At 46.3% G+C, this 22,312-nt stretch overlaps 1 protein-coding gene across 8 annotated transcripts in view; it reads left to right on the top strand.

Moving 5' to 3' along the window:
• The window catches only part of Fam118a (family with sequence similarity 118 member A), a 28,687-nt gene extending 7,440 nt beyond the window's left edge, over nt 1–21,247 (top strand). For 2 of the 8 annotated variants that reach the window (XM_021630864.2, XM_060388897.1), the window contains 8 exons: nt 3,214–3,269; nt 3,877–4,129; nt 7,442–7,663; nt 10,514–10,642; nt 11,330–11,615; nt 13,982–14,014; nt 16,801–16,884; nt 19,990–21,247. In XM_021630864.2, coding sequence (XP_021486539.1) covers nt 3,223–3,269; nt 3,877–4,129; nt 7,442–7,663; nt 10,514–10,642; nt 11,330–11,615; nt 13,982–14,014; nt 16,801–16,884; nt 19,990–20,009 — 1,074 coding nt within the window. In that variant the 5' untranslated portion in view covers nt 3,214–3,222 and the 3' untranslated portion in view covers nt 20,010–21,247. Of the gene's footprint in view, nt 1–748; nt 986–1,087; nt 1,300–2,013; nt 2,108–3,213; nt 3,270–3,876; nt 4,130–7,441; nt 7,664–10,513; nt 10,643–11,329; nt 11,616–13,981; nt 14,015–16,800; nt 16,885–19,989 lie in introns of those variants that run through there. The other 6 variants (XM_060388896.1, XM_021630865.2, XM_060388895.1 and 3 more) reach the window with 6 other exon arrangements.
• Nucleotides 21,248–22,312: the final 1,065 nt, after the last annotated feature.

Genomic DNA, 22,312 nt, shown 5'->3' with positions numbered 1-22,312 from the left:
GCGTAGATTGTCAAACTTCCACTTTTATCCCATATGCTGGTATGCTGTGGCCAAAGAACTCACAAACTATCAGAGCCTGTGTGTGGGGTGTGGGTATTGAAGGCTTGATGGGAAGTGTCAGTGAGCTGTGGATGGTGGCTCGGAGGTGGGGTTCTGCTTCACAGCTCTCTGAAGGTGACCAATTCCTCTTCTGTAGTCTGTCACCTTTTGGATGCTGATGAACATTAAATGTTTTTAAATTTTCTTTATTTTAAAATAGGTGAGTGACAATGTGAGAGTGTGTGCATGTGATTGCAGGCACCCATGAAGGCCAGAGGCATCAGATCCCCTGGAGCTGGAGATGGTTGTGAGCCAGGTAGTGTGGGTGCTGGGAACAAAGTCAGGACCCCTGTAAGAGCAGTATATGCTCTTAACCACTGAGCCGTCTCTCCAGCCCTTGATGAACATGTGTTTAGTGCTGGGATTAAAAAGAAAAAAAAAAAAAAAAAAAATCAAGGCAGCCTAGCTACTGCAGAACTCATTTGTTAAATAGTTGTGATTTCTTATTCTAGGCACAAAACATTCTGCTAAGACACTGTTGAAGGTTTTGGATAAAAAGGACAGTATCTGCTTTGGGCCTGATTTTACATTTAGAAAATACTGGTAGGTTTTTATGAAAAATGCGTTGCTATGATGACTTGGCTTTGAGTCTGCAAACTGGTGACGACATGGTCACCTAGGAAACGGAAAGCCGCAGTATCTGAGAGGCCTCCGAAGGGTTTTGTTGCTGTTGTCTGGCATCTGATTGGCTTAAAGGAGTGGCCGTTGAGAAGGGACTGGTACATCAGAGGTAGACTGGCCTTCTGAAACTTCTAGGGAGAAATGAGGCTGGGCAAATCTCCCACTTGGGCCTCGGTTTGAAAACAAAGGGGAGATTTTAGGCAGTCTCTGGATAATTATGAGGTTTGGCTCTGATCTTTTGGCTACTGAAAAAACAGGAAATGAGGTAATGTCTTTAAGCTTGTAGTGTTATAAAGAACTGTAAATGGCTAAATATGGGCAGCTATGCAGCTCTTCCCAGCATGGTTCCTGTGCTGAGTGTGTCTTGTGCGTCCCCTGCTGGTTGCTTTGTTCCATAGAGGTCCACAGCGGTCTGAAAGCCCAGAGGCCGCTCTCTTGCTGTTGAGGTGGGAACCCTAGAGGTGTAAGTGCTGGCTGCAGAGACTTCTCAAGACCCCCCAGCTCGGGCAGCGGGGCAGCTGCAGAGCCACGCAGGACCCACCCACAGCGCCTGCCCAGGGCAGGGTGCTCTTCTGTTCCGTGAGTGTCGCTTGTTCTCTTAGGGAACTGAAATCACTTGTTTTTGTGTTACTTTGCGGAGGTCTAAGTACACATTTGGATTTTAACTGTGATAACCTACTGATGTCAGAGAGCGAAAAGCAGTTGAACAGTAGGAAGGAACTAGACAATTTTCAGGTCCTTTACTTGGTAGCAGTTGACGCTGTTTCACTTCTAAGGCACACTGGCTGCCAGTGACTGTTTGAAGTCGTCTGTAAAGTGCTGGCTAGAGCCGGCCGAGATGAAGGCCTTTCCCCTAGGCAGGAAGGCAGAACCTGAAGATGTAGAGTGTGCTCCTGTTAACTTCAAGTGGGAAGTGCAGCAGGATCTCTCAGTGCTGTCCTGCAGCCTCGGCCCCTGGTCTCTGCTGTGGGCACAGCCCAGCCGCCTGGCCCAGCAGTTGGGTTTGCAGAGCACTTTCCCTTCAGACAGAACTGAACTTGGAACTGGGTTCAGTTAGCGGAAATCTGCACTTCAGGGTTGGTAACAGAATGATGAATATGTATGGGCTCATTGGACGCTTGGGGGTGGCATTCACGGCGCTTCCGTTCACAGTGGTGGGGTTCTGTGAAATAGACTACGTGTAACCTGCCTTAGAAAATTTCTAATAGCTCACAAAAACAAAAGACTTGACCTTGCCTGGTGACTGCAGTGAGTAGGCAGCCACACTCCCCGGCCCTTCTTTCCCTTGGGCAGGTGGCATCCTCTGCCAGCTTTCCATCTGGGCCCACAGACTGGTGTCTGAGCACTGAGGAAAGGTCAGGAACCGTTGGCGACCTTGGTGCAAGCTGTGAGTGTTCCCCTCCAAGGTGGGAGGGTGGATGCATGTGAATGTTTTCAGGGGTGACTGCAGGATCCCATTTCTCCAGCCTGAAGGTGCAACTTAGAGACTCACTGAGCTTTGTGGTCTCTCCTGGATGATTATTTTGGTGACCTAATTCTAACTGAGGAATAGAGATTAGAATTCGGACCAAGGTTTTCCATCTGTGTGGTGAAGGTGTGGCAGGGTTGGTACCTGCCGCTGTTGACCCCTTGGCAGTGCTGCTGCAGGGTGTGATGAGTTTCAGGACTCTATTTTTGAGGTGAAGTTTCTCTACATGGCCCAGGCTGGCCCTTAACTTGGGATCCTCCTGCTTCCGCCCTTCTCACTGGTGGGATCACGGGCGAGCTCTGCTCGTGTCTTTAACTCAGCGGTTCTGCTGCTCAGAGTGCGGTCCTCCATAGACAGGGTCAGAGTGATCACAGGCTGTGCACACAAGCTGCTCACCATGCTTCTAGAATCTCGCACTAGTAGAGGGCAGTTGGTGAAGATGGCACGCCAGTCTATTATAGTCCCACGTGTGTGGCTTACTTTTAGTTTTGAATAGTTGCTAGTAACACAGGGGGACTAAAACTAGGATGCATATGACATGAAACATAGCAGTAAAAAGCCTGGTGGAAAATGAGAAAATACTACTGTAATTCTCAATGATGGTGGGGCGGAGGCCTTCTTACCAGGTTCTCTGTGCAGTTCCTTGTTTATAGTAAACATTAGTTCTAGAATCAAAGGAGAGGGGATTGGAAAACTTATAGATGGTTTGTCTTAGAGAGACATTCCCAGGGTGAAAAGCACACAGCATGGAGCTGGCTCATTAGAGCTGCTTGGTCTGGCTGCTGTGGGAATGCTTTCTTTTCTATCTGGCATGAGATACCTGAGCGCCTGACCAGTGGAAGCCAGGCAGGGTTAGCAGTGGCAGAGGGACTGTTTCTGTGTATCTTCATAGATGGCATTTTTCGGGGATTCTAACTAACGGAGAGTTGGCTTTCAGCCTCATCCTTTACTGTCTTCCAGGGTACTCATTAAAAAACAATCTTTCATCTGGGAAGTAGAAACTCATCTAATGTATTTCTCTTTAGGATTCACAGATGGAGTCAGCGGAAAAGACAACGAACAGAAGTGAACAAAAATCCAGGTACTTAAAGTCAGTTACTCATGCAGGGTTTTTCTGACTTAACATAGCATCTGTCTTCAGGGCAATGTAGCTTGGTGCTGGAGGGGAACCCAGGGCTGCTCACCATGGTTTGTCCCAACATAAGAGACATTCAGGAAAGTGACCTTCTGCTCAAGCCATCGGAGCCCCACCTCCAAACCAAGCAACCTGGAATTAGGATGGGAAGGGCCACAGGACTGGGAGTGGCCAGCAGGTCCCACTTACTGGAAAGTGATGCAGAATGAACTGCTGCCCCCTGAGGAATGCAGCGGGTTTTAGGAGGCAGAAAACCTGCATCTTGTCACAAGTTCTCTTGCCTGTCACCGCAGCAAGATCACTTTGTCCTCACAGTGTGTGTGTGTTTACCATCTGCTTGCAGCTTCAAAGGAGGAGAGGGGCTGAACTCTTTGTTCACAGCTACCTGTAGAGATGCTTGCTTATCACTGTAGGCAACAGGGGCTTTGTCTCCTGGTAGTGGATAGAAGAACAAATGTTTGCCCTGAACACTCTTATCTGTTTCCAGACTGGAAGCTTGCAGTAAGTACTTCCAAGCTGACTGTTGGCCTCCTCCTTCCTTGTTTTTAAACAGAAAGTTTTTAAAGAGCCTCATTAGGAAGCAGCCGCAGGACCTGCTCCTGGTCATTGGGACTGGCGTGAGCGCAGCAGTGGCCCCCGGAATCCGCGCGCTCTGCTCTTGGAGGAGCTGCATTGAGGCGGTCATTGAGGCCGCAGAGCAGCTGGAGGTCCTGCACCCTGGGGACGTGGCTGAGTTCCGGAGGAAGGTGACGAAGGACCGGGACCTGCTGGTTGTGGCCCATGACCTGATCCGGAAGATGTCACCTGTGAGTCTTGAACGCTTGAGCTTTCATGGGGCTAGCCTTGGGCTCTCGAGTAGGCTGAGGGAGGGTGTGAAGTGAACACTAGGCCTCTGTGAGCAGAGGCCCTCATTTGTTAGTGTTCAGCCTATCAGGACACCATCTTTTTGGGCTTTTTGTTTGTTTGTTTTTCCTGATTTTCTTTCTTTTTTAGTTTTTGGTTTTTTGAGACAGGGTTTCTCTGTTACACAGAGGCCTGGCTGTCCTGGATTCACTTTGTAGACCAGGCTGGCCTCAAACTTACGGAGATCTCCTGCCTCTGTGTCCTGAGTGCTGGGATTAAAGCTGTGCCACATCACATCCAGCTGTTTTCCTAATTTTCACAATTGAGTTTCTCTGTGTAGTCCTGGCTGGCCTTGAACTCGCAGAGATCCTCCTGCCTATGCCTCCCGAGTGCTGGGATGAAAGGTTTCTGCCACTATGCCCAGCAGGGTGCCACTTTTTTAAACCTGACATCAGGCTGCCTGCAGATGCTGGAGCAGCTTGTAGCAGTGGCTCCCACAGGCTGGCTGGCTCTGGGTGCTGTCATGCTCCCATATAGTGTGAGGTTTGTGAGACACTGTGAATGTGCTTTGGTTGAGTAGGCTAGTCATAACTCTAGATAACAGCTGGTCCTCAGAAGACATTTAAGGTGGGAGGTCAATGTCTGTCTTCCAGTAGAAATAACATAGCATAGTTGGCGATGCAAGGGACAGTTAAAGAGAGGCCACAGCCAAATGGTGGGTGGGTGTGTTGTCTAGTGCAGGTGCTGAACAGAAGCAAGGGAGGAGCTGGAGGAGGCTGTTTCTCACTGGTCTGTATTCACGGGAGATGTGCAGTCAGCATATAGAGGAGGAGACTTGAGATGTGAGCATAAGGGAAGATGATAAGAACATGAAATGGTCAGCAGGAAGGGCAGGAGTGGTTTTGGGGGCTCCAAAAGACCAAAGAGACCCCAGATGGTGTGTTTTCATTGCGATAGGAACTCTGATTCCTACGGTGAAACCTGGGGAGGCAACCCAGGCACATGGAGGAGCTCAGTGGTATTGGGGACCTGGTCTCTGCCATCTCATGGTGAAGTTGCCTATCTTCGTACAGTTAGCCGCCTGACTTCCCCCTGCTCCTTCCAGTGAGCAGTGATGAGGCTGTCGCCCCTCGCCTGCCCATGGAATCACTAGGTCACTGTTGTCAGCCCAGTGCTCTACCTCACCTTCTTAGGCTGGGGGGTTTTCATTGGGTGGTTGAGCCAAACGTGGGTGTTCCGCTAGTCAGGAATAGCTGCCATCGTAGGCAGGGGCTGGGCCAAACCTGACCTGCTAGCCGTTTTTATAAAGTTGTGTTGGCATGTGGCCATACCCTCTTGCTGCCATATCATCTATGGCTTTTCATGCCCAGAGTAGTTGCAGTAGGAACTGTGGCCTAACAGATTTGCTCTCTGGCCCTTGGTAGACAGAGGATGTAGAGCCTTTATACAGGAAGATGAGGGCTTACCCTTGGGCTGGGGAAACCTGTGGGATGGCGAGGCAGCATCGAGGGTGAGTGGCTTATGCCAGGAGAGGCCATTGTGTCGATCACTGTGGGTCAGGAGATGTGTCTGAAGCTCCACCTGATGCTCCTCACCCTTGTAACTGTTCCACCCTCCCAAGGAGAACCAGCTGAGGTGGTGGAAGTTGTGAGCCATTCTAAAGGGTATTGAGTTGGTTGTATTAGGCAGTTCCGTACAATGGAGAAGGTTGAGGGTTAGCAGGCACTTCAGGAGAGTAGCCTCAGTATGAGGTGCCTGCTGCCTCCTAGGAGAAGGAGGGCCTATGGGTAGCTTGTCTGGTGGCTCTGTCTTGACTTGTGGGCTGTTGAGGTCGTACTGACTGACACTGAGTGCTGCTGTAGGAAGCCTAGGCTAGGGCTATTCTTGGGCCTCTTGACCCCTGTTCATGTTCAGCTCAACCCAGTCTTCTGGCAAAGCTATCTACCGTCACCTCTTCTCCTCACTCACTGCTCTTAGCTCCCTGCCCTACTTGGAAAGAAGAGGCTTTCAATGGTGCCTTATGGCCTGGTTCGGGGTCACCTCTCTGACTTCCCCTTCTAATCCCCCCTCCTCTTCTAGCCACACACAGGCTCTTTGCTGATCTTGGATCCATTTTCACTAATACTGCAGTGCCTTTGTGCTTGCTCCTGTCTGCTTCCAACAGTCTTGAGAACTCCCCATCCTTCAGGTCTCTGCCTAGACATTGGTTTTCAGAGAAACCTCCTTGACCTGCCCACTCTCAGCCGAGCAGTGGTTCTCTGAATTATTCTTTCTAAATTAATGAATACAGTAAATTATATGGCAGCAGTTTTCTTTGCCCAGTTAGTTCCCCAGGCTATGATTTGTTATTAAGCTGTAAACACTGTGCTGGGCAGGTTCTGAGCCATTCTAGTCCTAGTACCTTTAAAAGCCGCATAAAAGCCACTCACGTGCCAATCTGATGACTCCCAAGCAGCAGTCTGTTCTTACAGCCATGTGCTCATTGTCCATCTTGCCTCATGGCGATTCTTTCTCTCCTCTTTCAGGCTTTCACTCCTCTTGCTGCTGCTTCTCCACTTGTTACCTCTTCTGCTTCCCCTTCCTCTCTCAACCCCAAGCCCAGGCACCTAAAATTAACTCAGCCTCCCTCTCTTCTACCCAGTCATAGGCTTCTATTCTTTCTCTCCTCTTTCAGGCTTTCACTCCCCTTGCTGCTGCTTCTCCACTTGTTACCTCTTCTGCTTCCCCTTCCTCTCTCAACCCCAAGCCCAGGCACCTAAAATTAACTCAGCCTCCCTCTCTTCTACCCAGTCATAGGCTTCAGCATCTTTATTTAGCCAATCAGGGATAATTGGGGAACATTCCTTATCATCACTGGTTACAGGAGATAACTCAACATTCATAACAGTACCCATGCCAGGGCACAAGGCACCGAAATCAGCGTTTGAAAACACATTCCTCCAACCTTAATGTCACATGGTATTTATTGCTGCAGTTACATCCTTGCACTTGAGCTGTCCTCCCCTGAGGCTGACTTCATTCTTTCTTCTTGTAAGAATGAGCCTCCTCACTTGCGGGCCAGCTGCTTAGTCACAGCAGTCACCGAGCCCTGCTGTTCCTGTTTGTTGTTGTTTTGAGACAGGGTCTCTCTATGTAGACCTGGCTGGCCTGTAGTTCACAAGGTAGACCAGGCTGGCCTCAAACCCACAGAGAGAAACCTGCCTCTGCTTCTGCTCTTGCCTCACGTTCCATCATGCTCAGCATATGTTCCTAACTCTTGATCTACCTCTCCATAGCGTACAGGCGACACCAAGCCCAACTTCTTCCAGGACTGCCTGATGGAGGTTTTTGACAGCTTAGAACAGCACATCCAGAACCCTGTAGTCCTGCAGTCCATCCTCAGCCTGATGGACAGGGGCACCATGGTACTGACTACCAACTACGACAACCTGCTGGAGATCTTTGGGCAGCAGCAGAGCAAACCCATGGAGTCTCTGGACTTGAAGGACAAGAAGAAGGTAAGGGCTGAGTGGGCAGGAGGCTCAGAAGTCATTGCTGTGGACAGCTTGCTGGGGCCTGCATTGAAACAAGGCACTGGGTACTGCCGGATGCCACACAGCCTTTTCCTCAAGCAACCAGGGGTCATGCCCTTCCCCTCTTGTGATGCTCTCTGCTGTCCATCATATTTTCTCTTCATGTTCTGTCCTGTGCCTTGCATGCATTTCTTATCTGCATTTGTTGATTAATGGTCACCACGGCAATATGGGCAGTAATGCAGGTATAAAAGGAAGCACCTACAATCCTTAGTGTGGATTTGTTGGTTTTTTTTTTGTTTTTTTTTTTTTTGTTTTTTTTTTTGTACAAATGGGATTGCAATGTATGCAGACATTTCAACCCTGTTTTTATTTTTTTCCCCTTAATATTTACTTTGGAGCTAGGGACTTGCTGAATGGCTCAGGCAGATTTCATACTTGGGATCCACTCTGCTTCCAAGTTCTGGAGTTACAGGTGCACAGCACTGTGCTTTGCTTCCATTAGCTGTTTTTGTTTCTTTTCTGAGACATACTTACGCTATATAGCTGGGCTGCAGCCCACTGTGTAGACTGTTGGGGGTTGTTCTGACCTAGCCCTTAAGATCTGGTTAAACCAATCCCTGTTGTGTAAACCTGCCTAAGTCATTATTAGCTGATTGGTTGATTAAAGGCCTATACCTGGGCAGGGCAGAATGGGTAGGCGTGGCTAAGGTTTCCAGGTTTCGGGACAGGAAAATCATGGGAGACAGATGGACAGGAAGAGAGGAGGAAGGAGGATGCCACCATGGGTTAGTGTGGAGAAAAAAACACATAGGCTGAGAGGAAGGACTCCAATAATGGTGTGAAAAGGCCCAGATAAAGAATACAAGTAAGTACCATGGGATTATGGATGGAAAGTAGACCAGATGAGGAGGATTAGGGTGGATGGCATTGGATGGGGGCTGGGAGATGGATGATGAGGATATTGAGCCAGCATAGGTGAACTATCTTCCTGGCCCAAGGTAAATAATACAATTAAAATCTAACAGGTGTCTGTGTCTTATTGTTTATGATAGTAGGTTAAATAATACCGCCATGATAATCTTAAGGCTAATAATAAACATTAAATAGGCTAACATCTTTTTTTAAAAATAATTTACTACAGTAGACAATGCTGAATTCATAGCAGTCTTCCTGCCTTTGCCTCCCAAGTGCTGGCTCTACAAGCATATTCCACCATGACCGTTTTCGTTAAGCTATTTGTCTAAGCTGTTTTTCTTTTGCTGTGATGAGACACCATGATCAAGGCACCTTGTAGAAGAAAGCATTTATTTGAGGGGGTGCTTACAGTTTCAGAGAGTGAGTCTCTGACCATCATGGTAGAGAGCATGGCAGCAGGCAGGCATGGCACTAGAGCAGTAGCTGAGAGCTTATGTCAGATCCCTGTGTTGGAGGCAGAGCGAGAGGTCGGGGGAGAGGTAAGGGGGAATACAGGCAGAGAGAGAGAGAGACTGGGCCTGGGCCTGGTTGGGCTTTTGAAACATCAAAGCCCATCCCCAGTGACACACCTCCTCCAGTAAGGCCACACCTCCTAATCCTTCCTAAACAGTTCTACTCACTGGGGACCAATAATTTAAATATATGAGCCTATGAGCGCCATTCTCATTCAAACTATATTATTTTTATTTTAAAAAGAGCAACTGTGGATTTATTAAGGAAAAGTGAGAAAGAACTTCTGATAGTGGCTTCTGAGGGAGAAGTGCCCCCAAGGATTTATTTAAAGTGATTTTGGCCTGTAATTCTAGAGCGAGAAGGCAGTTGTACCCCCAGCTCTGTGTGGGAACACCCATTTTCTGTCCCTTGCCAGCAGTGGTGTTATTAAAAACAAAGCAAGCACACATGGTGGTGCATACCTGGGATCTTAGCATGTTGGAGGCTGAGGCAGGAGGCTCACCTTGAGTTTGAGTTTACCCTGAGCGTTCGAAGCAAGTCTGGACACCTGTCTCAAATACAAAACAAAACAGTCAAGTATATTCCTGTCTGTCAGGTGAAAAATCCCAATTTTTTTTCCTTGCTTATCACTGAGGTTGAGCAGGGTTGAACTTTGCGGACCATTTCTTGGCATGTTTGCTTTTGGTGATAGGCTCATTTTATGGGTCGTTAGGGATTCACATTGCCACCTGTGCTGTCAGCCACTGAGTTGTGCATGTTCTCTCCGTGGTAGCCTGTCCTGAGTTGGCTGTGGACACAGGCTGTGGTTGAGCACGACAACACCTGTGGAAATGAACAGTCAGCTGTGGGCAGGAATTGTCTGCATGCTGCTCTACCCCAGTGAGTCTCTCGGCAGAGCCAGCAGGTGCAGAAGCCGCACTGAGTGACGAGGCGCACAGACATGGAGAGTGTCCTGTCAGCTGCTTGGCTCTGTAATTTGAACTAAAGTGAGTGCAGGGGCCTGGTTGATAAATGCCCTTTCTCTGTCTATTTCTGCTAATGTGAAAGTCACAGAGCTGGCACTGGAGCTTGGGGACAGAACACTCACATAGCGCACGTGCAGGAGGATCTGGGCGCCGTAAAACATCAACAGACCCGGCAGCAACCCCACCACAACACAGACCAGTTGGCCGCACGTAACCTAGGAAGGTCCCTTCCCCACGCATCACTGTGAGAGCAGAGAGCTCCTTCCACACACACTTTAAAGAAGGCCTTGCTGAGGACGGGGCGGGGCAGCTGCAGGCAACAGTTTCTGGGGTAAAGGCATAATGAGCGGGAATGGTGACTTCTTCAGATAGTTTTCTTCTTGTGTCTTGTTTAAAATAACACCAGGGTGTTTCCTTGTCTTGGTTTGCTTTTTGATAGGTCCTTCAGTGGGCCAGAGGTCACATCAAGTATGGAGTTCTTCATATTCATGGCTTGTACACAGACCCCTGTGGGATGGTACTAGATCCATCGGGCTATAAAGATGTCACTCAAGATCCAGAAGTCATGGTAAGACTGATTTCCGTAGGCCTTGGGTGCCTGTTCTGTGGAAGTGATGGTGGCAACCAGCCATCTGGGTGTAGTCTGAGTGTTTCCCAGGCACTACGGTCCTCTGGGTAATACGCCTTCCACACGGCTGCCGGGGACAGGGCCAGAGTTTCCTGTTCGTAGCTACATCTCTAGGTCCTGCTATGGCACTGCGTTTTGAATAGATGCTCAGGGCACAGCTACTCAAGGAGGAGGTGTGCATGTTCTTCCTTAGAAAGAACAAACACCACGCCCAGCGTAGTGGAGAGCATGTTAATGCTCTTGTTTTATATTTTAGTAACTTAAGGTTGTACATAAGTCTAGGCGTTGACTTGGCTGAGTTGAGTTGGTGAGGCATGGGTGTACCATAGGCTGTCCTCACTGTGAGGCACATCCAGACTGGGCCAGTCCCCTGCTTCTGCTCCTTCTCATTGTCCTAGCTGAGAGATGGTCTCAGCCTAACTTCACCCTAGGTTACACAGATCACGGCATGGGGTTGGCCTGAGTATATCAAGCGCTTGTGGCCTTTCAGAGCTCCTTAGGATGGCTCTTGGGAAGCCTGGTGAGTACAAGATAGGATGTGAACAAACACAGAGGTAGCTTATGTGAATTGCCAACTCCTGCTGTCTTTCACTGAGGTGTTTTCCTTTGCTTACTGGCTTTCTCCAGGAAGTCCTGCAGAACCTGTACCGAACCAAGTCATTCCTGTTCGTGGGCTGTGGAGAGACCCTGCGCGACCAGATATTCCAAGCTCTCTTCCTGTACTCAGTGCCAAATAAGGTGGACTTAGAGCACTACATGTTAGTGCTCAAGGAGAATGAAGACCATTTCTTTAAGCATCAAGCAGATATGCTTTTGCATGGAATTAAAGTGGTGTCCTATGGGGACTGTTTTGACCTTTTCCCCGGATATGTGCAAGACCTTGCCACTCAGATCTGCAAACAGCGAAGTCCAGGTGTGGAGTTCTGTCATTACCTTCCAAGCGTCGTCCATGGGTTCTTCTTCCGTTGTTCCTCCTCTCATACTATAAAACTTACCAACCCAGTGATTTTTTTTTAATGCCTCTGAATTTAAAAAGTAGAAAATGGGGCGATTGGTGTGATAGTGGCAATATGTAAGAAGGACTTGAGGCTTCTGCCCACAAACGTGGGGCACCCGATTATGTTTCAGGTTAGCGTAGCCAAGAAAAGCTCTCAGGCCAGTTTCATTGGTTGTCATAGTTAAACCTTAATCATGTGAATATCATATCCCTTTAGCCAGTCACTACATTTTATTTTTTATTTTTATTTATTTATTTTTTTTTCAATGCAGTTTATTCAGGAACATTGAACAATCCTCGGACCCCGGGGAAAGCCAGCCCACAGCTTAAATAGCCTCTGGGTAGCCAACCCAGGCGTGCCACGGGGGCAATGCAGATAGGTCCACATACATGGAAGCAAGCCAGATCCTCTGCCTTAGCCAAATGTGGAGTTGTTCGTGACAGAGAGCACTCACCATCGGGAAGGTGGAAGGCGGAAACCAGCTCCATCTTTAAGGCATAGCATTCCGCAGCTCTCTACAGTTCCCCCTTTTTGTTTTAGACGCATCAGGCAAGAGTAGAGGTCTGATCTCTGATATCAGAAATAAATTGGGACTTTGTACCGATGTTCATTTAGGTGTCATCCACCCAAAGAGCATCAGACCCGTCCGATACCTTTTTCTCAGAGGCGGGACCTGGGGCATCAACCCGCATGCAATCAGACATGCTCTTCTCTGGGTCCAAAGCGGCTGACCCTGAGTGCAGTGCTTAGCCTCGCATCCTGAGCGTATCATTTTAGCTTTTTATGGTATCCAACCATGCTTGGGGAGAATGTCCTGCTTCAATGGCTGCAAAGGCCTGAATGATCATGGCTGCATCACACTGTTGTAGTCACTACATTTTAAAAGCTAAAACTTGGCACAGGAAAAGTTTATGACGGCATTGACTTTTTTTTTTTTTTTTTCCTTTTTCTTCTTCCTGAAAGCACATCTCTTTGTAGTGTGAAGCACAACACACATCTATCTCATTTGTGTTCTTTGGCCTTTCTGGTGAGTCACAGCTTTGCCAGGAAGACCACAATAATGGGAAATACTGACGGAGTCCCATTTACATAAGGGAATCAATGGCTTTGAATTCATAAAACATAGATGACAGCAAGCAAGGAAAGTTCTGTGCTGACTGCCCTTTCATGGTAACGGGAAACCCAGAGCCTCACCAGGTGGTGGAATAAGGTTAGCAGAGACCAGCGAGAGACACAGTACAGCAGCCATGAGTTTGCGACACTATAGCCCTTTAGCTGCTGGAACGTAATTAGTGGAGTTGGCCGATTTAAATTGTGAGTAGGTGTGTAATTAGAGTTGTAGTCAGTTTGTAACTGGGAGTGGGAGCAGAGAATTCATGTTGTAGAGCTGTGCTGTGCACAACTACGAATTTTACATTATTGTGCTTATTAGTGTATCATTTTGTTTTCTTGAGCCAGGGTCTCACTATGTAGCTCTGGCTATCCTAGAACTCACTATGTAGATCATGCTGGCCTGGAACTCACAGATCTATCTGCCTGTCTCTGCCTCCCATGTGCTGGGATTAAAGGAGTGCACACCGTGGCCAGCTGCCCTTAGTTTTTAGTATCAGTATGTGTTGTTACTAAGATGATATCAGCTAAGAAAGGTGAATGCTTATCAGGTGTGTGCCAGGACTTTGAAGCTTGTATTTGATCCCGGACTCACACAGACAAAAATATCTTGGTACCAGTTGTATGCATGGATCTTCAGAGACCTCCTTCACCCTACCCACCTCTGTCCTGCCTGCCACCTCTTGAGACTCCCCAGCCATGACTCCCTGGAAGAACAGCACTTAGACACTGAGTGTGGGTACCCAGAGGAAGCGGCTGAGCTGCTTCTCATCCCCACTGGTGCTCCCTTTCCAGGACCTGCAGCTGAATGGACTCAGGTTTCCATCTGTGCCTGCCATGAAGGAAATTTGTATTTGTATTCTCTCCTGATGGGCGAGACTGCTTACTGACAATGAAGGTGACATTAGCTACTTGTGGGTACTATGCCTCACTGCATGTGCAGGCCAGCCCCAGAAATGTCACATGGTCATGCAGCGAGTTTTTTTATCCATCCTGCCAGGTGAAGAAGGGAGTGACACAGGCAGGGCTTCATGGCTAGCATGTGATGCAATTGGCATAGAAGCCTGTCCGAAGCAGTGAATGGCCTCGGGTGGCCTTTGCCATCATTCCAGGCCTGAGGAGGAGGAGTACTCCAAGTCTTGGCTTTGCTGACTGTTTCCTTTCTTCCCAGATGCTGAGCGAGTGGACAGCACCACCTTACTGGGTAAAGCAGATCTTTACTCTTGCTCACCTGAGTTTTGCTTCCATGTTCTATTCGTCACCATTGGTAAAATCATGAAAGTCTTCCTAAGATTCAGTAGTTTGCCTTATTAAATAGGGCAGAAAGGATAGATAGCTATACCTTCAGATGGTCCCCACCACAGGAAAGGCACAAAAGTCCATTTCCTCCACCAGGAAGCATAGCCTAGTCATGGACTACCTGCTGACACTAGAGAATAATTTCTGCCCTAGAACCAAGAGTTACGGGAAACCAGAGTAACGTTCTCTTTGGATTTTCCCATCAGTGAAGGAATCGTCATTGTATGTGAACTTTCATACACATTTTTTTTTTCTCTTAATACTTGTTTGAAGTGTGAATGCTGTTGCTGGGTTTGATGCTTCCAGTTTATACACTGATGACTCGGCAGCTACCTGCATCTTCCAGTGGACAGATTAGGCAGGATGCCTCTACTGCCTGAGTCATCGGTCTAAAGGGGTTCTAGTCAGTGAGCAGGAACCTGTCCACAGTCCGGCCACTGCCGCCTGTTGGGCCAGTGTGTCCAGACAGGACAGAGTGTGGCAGTGCAGGGACAGCCCGTGTCAGTGGTAAAATGGGCTCAGTCCAGGACTGTTACAAGCTGTTCTCTGCCTATCCATGTTTGTGTGAAAGGATAGTATTTTTTTTTGCTGTATTCCCCCCCACCTTAAATATGAGTCCCAGAATAGCAATTTTCTTCTGAAAGCAACACTAAATCAGTAGATAATATATACAGTGCATTGCAGGGAAACCTTGGCCGGTGCCTCAATAAAGTCAGGTTCAGAAGCTGGCTCCTGGAAGTAGACTCTATGATAGTGTGTTAGCCACTTCCCATCACAGTGACAAAATACTTGAGAAGACTTGAGGAAGGACTTAACTGTGGCATGTAATTTCAGAGGTGTCAGCCATGGCCACGGGGCTCCCTTCCTGTTCATAGTAAGGCAGAGCAGAGTACGGAGGTGCAGCCAGGAATAAGACACACCTTTCAAATACATGCACCCAGTGACCCCACCTGATAGTGCATTCAGTGCAGACTCACTACATAAGTGAGTTATAGGGTGGGCTATCTAGGGAGAATATGTGCTAGTTTGAATAAGATGTCCCCCATAAGTCTTGGTTAGGCATTTGGATACTTGGTCTCCAGTTGGTGCTGTTTTGGTAAGCTAAGGAAGTGTGGCCTTGCTGGAAGAAGTGTATCACGGTACTTGGCACAAAGTACAAGGTAGACCCCAAGTGGGTTAGGTAGCTCTATCCCGTGGCTTGTCAGCTGCAGTTCATGTGGCCTGTCTGGGGCTGGCTCTGCTTGTTGCTGGCGGCTTTCCCCTGCCACCTGGTGTGTGCATCACAGCTTTGGCTTTGCTCAGCTTCATTCGTCCACCTGTCAGTGGCGAGGGATCCTAATCCTTCTATATTGTTTGGCCTCTCTGGCTTCCTTATCAGAGGTGGGTAGAAGCCTCCAGGACTCCACTACTTATGCTTCCCCTGTGTCTGCAAAACCAGACAGGAAGCACTGTTGCCAGCAGGAGCAGTAACGGAGGCACAGCTGGCCCATGGCTGCAGTTGCTCCTGTGTGCCTTTGTGGGTGGATGAGGCATCCCTGAGCAAACAGCTCTGGAGCTCTTGGATGGAAACTCGAGTTATAACCTTGATCCCTTTGAGCCTGTAGTGGATAGCCCGAGCTAGTTTCCTGTTGTCATGATACAAAAGTATGGGGCTTGCTTTTAATGGTGCTACTCTTAATTGGCAGCCACACCATCTTTGAATGTCCTGCTTTTCCAGTCAAACTGCAAGGTTTTCTAATTCTTTTCTGCTTTTTGCTTTAACTCCTACTGTGAAGGTGGCTAAAAGCAGCTCGTAATACCCATGCCACAGCCTGGCAGTTTCTTCACTATTTAGTCTGTCATTTTTCAATTTCACTTCCTACAAAGTCTCAGGGCATAAGCAAAATGTAGACAATTGAAATTAATTACTTTTTCTAGAATGTGAAATTAATAGCCTGTAGTCTAACTCCCTAGAGTCCTCATTTTCACTTGACGCTGTGAGCAATCCTTACAGTTTGCATTCCTATCAGCATCCTGGGCTTCTGAACACTCAGCATTTCTAAGCCTGTCCTAAGAGGTTTCTCTAACCTGCTGTAAATCACTCTTGCAAACTAGTTCCAAAGGCTTCTGGAGCACATGCTGTAGTCATTGCCTCACTTGTTGGTACCAGCTCCATACTGGCCCTTCCGTGGCAATTGATGGAGAAAACAAAACTTAACGAGATATTTGGCTCTCGGGCTTGTCCTTAGTCACCTAGCTCCCTTGTTTCTGGATTGGTGATAAGACAGAGATATGGCAGAAGACAGTTGCTCACTTCAGAGTAGCCAAAGAGGGAGAGAAGGAGAATAATGCAAGAGGCAAGGTATGGAGGGCACATCCCCTGGGGCTGACTCCTTCCAGCAATGTCATTGATTAGGTCAGAGCCCTCAGGATCTAATCACCGCCCCCAACAGCCTAACTTTTGGGTTCTGTATTGGGGACCAACCCTTTAACCCATGGGGTTTGGGGGGATATTTCACATGTATTCCATAAAAAGTAGCCAAACTATTTTGACTTTTGATGGACAATTTTGAGGATATAAAAAGGTAGTAAGTGAATTCCCAGAGGGTAACCCCATCTCTTACCTCTTGCTGCCTTTTTTTTTTCCTTCTGGACTATTTTAATTAGTTTAAATTTTTTATTTTTTATAATTTTTTATATTTTTTCTTTAAGGTAACGCATGTCAGGACTGTGCGAAGAGGAAGTTGGAAGAGAATGGAATTGAAGTTACAAAAAAAGTCAGACAGTCAGACAGCGGTAGGTGTTTTTTGTTTCTGTGGGGAACTATCTTAGCTCTGTAGGTGTCTGTAGTTAGTGCTTTGCTCTAACACCCCTGGTCCGTGGGAAGACTCGGCACATAAATCATGTCAGAATCACACAGACCTTTCACACTTCTGTGATTGAAGGAAAACAAGCAAATGATGGTGTTGTAGCATCAACTCAGTGAGTTGTCATGAGGAAAAACTCATGACACCCATTTGGTCATACTAAGTCAGCAAACAGAACATTTTGGGAGTATCCCCCACCCCACCCCAGTGCCCACATTCATCTCTAAAGAAGCTGTAATGCCAGGATCATGGGACCCTCAGAGATCACCAGGTCTCTGATGCAGGAGCAAGAGAGCTTTATTACGAGAGCAATTGGACTCGGGGCCCAAGTCTCACTGACGCAGCAGTAGAGAAGTGGGACCTCGAGCCCTGAGTGAGCAGGGTTTTTAAAGAGAAAGACAGCAAGGAGGGGGTTTCCATGACAGCAAGCAGGGGGGCACATGTCTTGATGTTACAGGATTAGGTAAAAGTGAGAGGGACGAGGTGACCTTCTCTGAGGCACATAATCACAATTGCTTAAGGCATAGGATCATAATTGCTATTCTTCTAAACTATATCTGAAACATTGGGGAGAGTTTTCCTAGCTGATTCCCAACCGATTCTCATTGATTGCTGCCAGGGGGATTGTCTCTATTTTCTATGAAGTATTCTGTGATATTTCTTAGAGGCTGTTGCTAGGAGAGTTAACTTTGTTGTCTGCCAAGTGTACATTCTGTGATATTTCCTGGGTTCAGCTCCCAGTCAAAATGGCTCTTTATTTCAAAATGGAGTTATACCCAGGCTAACTTAAACTCTTCAAAGCCACTTCAGGGGCTGCAGAGGTGGCTCAGAGGTTGAGAACACTGGTTTTTCCTCCAAAGGTTTTGAGTTGAATATCCAGCAACCACATGGTGGCTTATAACTATTTATGGTGAGATTTGGTGCCCTCTTCTGGTACGTTGGCACACATGCAGGCACAATGCTATATAAATATTAAATAAATCTTAAAACCCTTCAGATTCTTGTTTTATCTCTACCACTGATATAAACTTGTAAAGTTTCAATTGCTTCATTTCAGTAGACTCTTTCCTTTGATACTAGGAAAGGTGATCTGGCTGGGTACTCATGTCCTTACCACTCCTTTGCTCTCTCCAGGTTCGGTCATATCTATTTCTAGTTATTAGTGCTGGGTTTGAGTCTGTTGGTTGAGCTCTGACAGGCTTTTCCCTCCCTTCTTATCTCGCTTCTCCACCTCCCTCTCTCCCTAGTGCTGACTCTTAACACTGCCAGTGTCAAGCACCTGGAACTCACTCTGTAGACCATAACTCAAAAGAGATCTGCCTGCCTCTGCCTCCCGAGTCCTGGGATTAAAAGAATGCACCACCTCTGCTTGGCTCCTTTAGTGCTTCTTAATGTTCATTTTTAATCTTCATTAAAACACTTTGAGAGATTCTCAAAACTATTAGTTAGCATCTTGATGACACACTGAATATCTAAAGCTAACTCCTTAGTGGGTGTCTGATCAGTACTGTGACAAAGCTTGGACATTCCTAATGTGAAATCCTCCCAAATTGAAACTTTTTGGTACTCAGAAGTTTTGGGTTTGAGAGGAGATGGCTTAGTGATTAAGAGTGTTTGCTGCTCTTTCAAGAGGACCCTGAATTCAGTTCCCAGTGCTCATGTGGCTCACAACCACCTATAACTCTAGTTCCAAAGAATTTGATGCCCTGTTTTGGTCTCTACTTAAAAAAAATATACTTTTTTAAGTTACAGATTTGGAAACATTTTAGATTTCCAGTTAGGGATCTTTATTCCCTTAAATTCTATGGAAAGATTCCCAAGTCCCCAAAGTTGAGAAATCTCAAGTGCATTTGGGTCCTAAACACTTTGGATAAGGGATATATGTACTATATGTTCTAAGAACATGAGTTGCTGAAGTCATCTGTCATTGATAGAGTCACAATGAACAAAGATTGCCTAGTCAAATGAAACAAGATGAGTTCAGATATTCTCTGCAGTGTGAATTGATCAGTTGGGATGAGTGGCAGGAGACAGGAGGCTGTGGAGGCTTCGCTCAGGTATATCGGGAGTGCGTTGAGGTCCTTCTAGGACAATGGCTGGGAACAGCTGCTGGAGAGTGCATGCTTCTTCCAGATTTGTGTAACTTTAGTGCATCTGGTACTTGTATCTATAAACAGGAAATTCAATTTTGTGTATGAACAAAATTTCTTGACATCTTTCATTTGGATTGTGTTTTTAGTTGGCAAGCACATCTATAACTAAAATAAAGCAGACTAGTTCCTTAGTTGCTGCCCCAGGGTAGCAATGTATGAGCTTTTCTGTTAGTCTTCATGTTCCTGGTTTTTCTCACATCTAAGCATCCCCGCTGTTTTCTGCTGTGTAAGATCCCAGTGGTTGTTTTTAGTAGACAGTTGTGGATTGTTTTTCTTTTTCCTGCTGTCACCTGTATACTAGGCTTTGCATGTTTACCATCTCTATCAGGCGCCAGTGCTACTACCTGGTAGACATGCCATAGAGCAGTGGGCCAGGGATCCTCTTTGATGCCCAGAAAGAGCTTTGCCCCTAATAGCAATTGATTCAGCCTTGCCTCTCTCCAGGTAGTCATGTCTGCTTGAGGAAATACCTCTGGCCTGTTCTGCATATGGATGAGAAAGGCCAACCTTCTTAGTCCTACTGTCCATACTTGGAGCCTGAAGATCCCCAGAGGAATGGTGTGGCATGTGGCAGTCGAAGTGTGTGCATTCTGAACCTTCATTTCTTTATCCATACTTCAAACAGGCTTTCACTGCATGTGTGCTAAAATTGCTGTCTTGATTCTACCAGAAAACAGCACTGAAGAACATAATTCTTTACAATGTATATTGTACCTGGTAATATTTATAGCTCTACAAGGCCATTTCTAGACAGTGGCTACTGTTCCAGTTATGGAAGGTTTTTAAATTTTTCAGCATGTGAGGTGGTTGCGGAAACAGAAATCCTGATATAATTCTTTTAGCTGAACTGAAACACTTTGGTATTTCTTTTGCTTAAACAGATGATGCTGGAGGGTCTTGAAATTTTTCGAACTTGAAACTTGAAAACCAGCCTTCTGTAACCACAGTGCCATGCCCAAGCGATGAGGAATGTACAGAGGACTCCATATGGATCTCTTAATAGTGAACTGTCACATACCCCCAAAACAGCCGTGTGGGTGTGTGACCTTCGTGAATGAGCTCCACTATGTGCTTAGCTGCTCAGGCGGTGACATGGACACACTTCAGGTATAATCTGTAAGGAGTAATGGACAGCTACCTCAGGGACCAAATTGGGGGGTGGGAGGTGGGATATACCTGGCATTGTTCCCTTTTCCTTTTTGACATGTTTTGAGTCAGGGTGTTATTTTTCCTAATACATGGAGGAGAATGAAGACTGTCCAAGCAACAGTAGTTGCCAAAGAGAAAATAAGACATAAACATTTATATTTATATCTTTATGTGGAAACATCTTTTACTGTAGAAAGTTTTTTAAAGAAGTGTTGGTTACATTGTTAAGTAGTAAATAAGTGGATAGTAGAGGCACTGAACCCACTAGTGGAAATGGTTGTTTTTAAAGGGATGATTAGATTGATTGGGTTTCTTTGGAATTGTGACATTTCAGTAATTTCTGTTCCAAAGAAATGTTAGACTGTCTGTTAGGGAGTGTTAAGTCCAGAGAGACTGAAGATTTTTCAAAGTCTTTAGTGCTGTCTAGGTCCACCATGTGACTTACAAGTTAAATGTGAAGCACAAGAGCAAGCTGTAAACTTTCAGAAGTTCTAAGCTTTCCAAGTCTTATTTCTCCAGGATAAGGCCCATCCTTTCTGTTCTCCTCTCTTTCCATGGTTCATATTAAGACTTACACAGAGTGGGGTAGGCAGTACTTTGAAAGGGCTTACCACATTTTAACTACTTTCAAGGTTTACTTCTGGGGATTGCACATGCCCAGAGCTCCTCTGATAGTGCCTGTGGCAATGGCTCACATGTTACACAGAGTGGTCCTGAAAGGAAGACTTCTTGGAAACAGGCCTTGCATGGCTCATTTGGGGCTACCCATCTTTGATATGATGCCAAGCTCTTTTGATACCTAGCCAAGCCCTGCCTGTGACATTGCATGGATGGCACTGTTGCTCCCAAGGGGACAGGGATAATTAAGAACAAGGAACATAGGTTGAGACAGAGAAGCCAGAGACAAGCTAAAGAACCTCCCCAACCCCTTTTTAAGTGTGGAAAATAAATCTTTTATGTCACTGGTTATAAATAAAATTTTAAAGTCAACCCTGTGTGCTCAACTTTTCTTTAGTTATGACAACATGTGATGTGTGTGTGTCTATATATATACATATACATATATATGTGTATATATACATATATGTGTGTGTATATGTGTATATATATATATGTTTAGCTTGAGTTGCCACTGAACTATGAAATCAAGCAAACACCTTTTGAATGTGTTTAATTTAAAAAAACATGGATTTTTGAAAGTTGGTTTTTTGAGAGATAGATGGCTTAGCAGTTAAGAGCACATACTTCTTCTGTAGAGGATCCAAGTTTGGTTTCCAGCACCCATATCAGGTGGCTCACAGCCACCCAGGGAATCCAGTGCCCTCTTCTTGAGTCTGTGGGCTCTGCACACACATATGCAGACCCCCAACAGAGAGATTATTTTTAACTATTATTAGTGCTTTGAGATAGGGTCTTACCTTATAGGCCAGGCTGACTTCTAGCTCATAGCAATCTTCCTGCTCAGCCCAGTAAGTGCTGTGATCACAGGATTACAAACTCAGCAGTGAGCCTTTTTTTTTTTTTTCTTTTTTAAACACATTTACTAAATGCTAGCAGGGGTAGATAGGTAAATATTAAAGTTGGATCTAACACAGTTTAGCAAAATTACATTCTGTTGACTGTAAAAGCATTATCTAAGCATCACACAGTTTCACACTGAAAATTCAATCCGAGTTTTTTTTTTGCTATAATGAGTTATATTTATGGTCAATCTTTTTGTTACGGTATGTTTTGAATGTAGCTTTATTACAATGATTCATGTATTAGAAGGAAACAGTGGTAGCACAAGGTGTTTTTTTCTCATTTTATCAGTGAGAAGCATGAAGGTAGGTGACAAGTTCTGGCTCTCTCTAGTGGGCCAGAGCTAAAGAGTTGTTACATTCTAGGTAGTTGTTCGAGAAATTCCTTACAGCATCACCAAATCTGGAAACATTAACTGTGGTTCTTCAAGAAGTCTGCTGACCCTTGTTCTAAGTGGATTGCACCCAGTTTCTTGGAGCTGAGCGAATGCCCTGAAATCCCCACTCTGCAGCTCCCTCAGGCTCAGAGGTTCTC

Source organism: Meriones unguiculatus, chromosome 8, assembly GCF_030254825.1.
Source record: "Meriones unguiculatus strain TT.TT164.6M chromosome 8, Bangor_MerUng_6.1, whole genome shotgun sequence".
NCBI classification, from domain to species: Eukaryota; Metazoa; Chordata; class Mammalia; order Rodentia; family Muridae; genus Meriones; species Meriones unguiculatus.
This window is presented reverse-complemented; position numbering and strand designations above follow the sequence as displayed.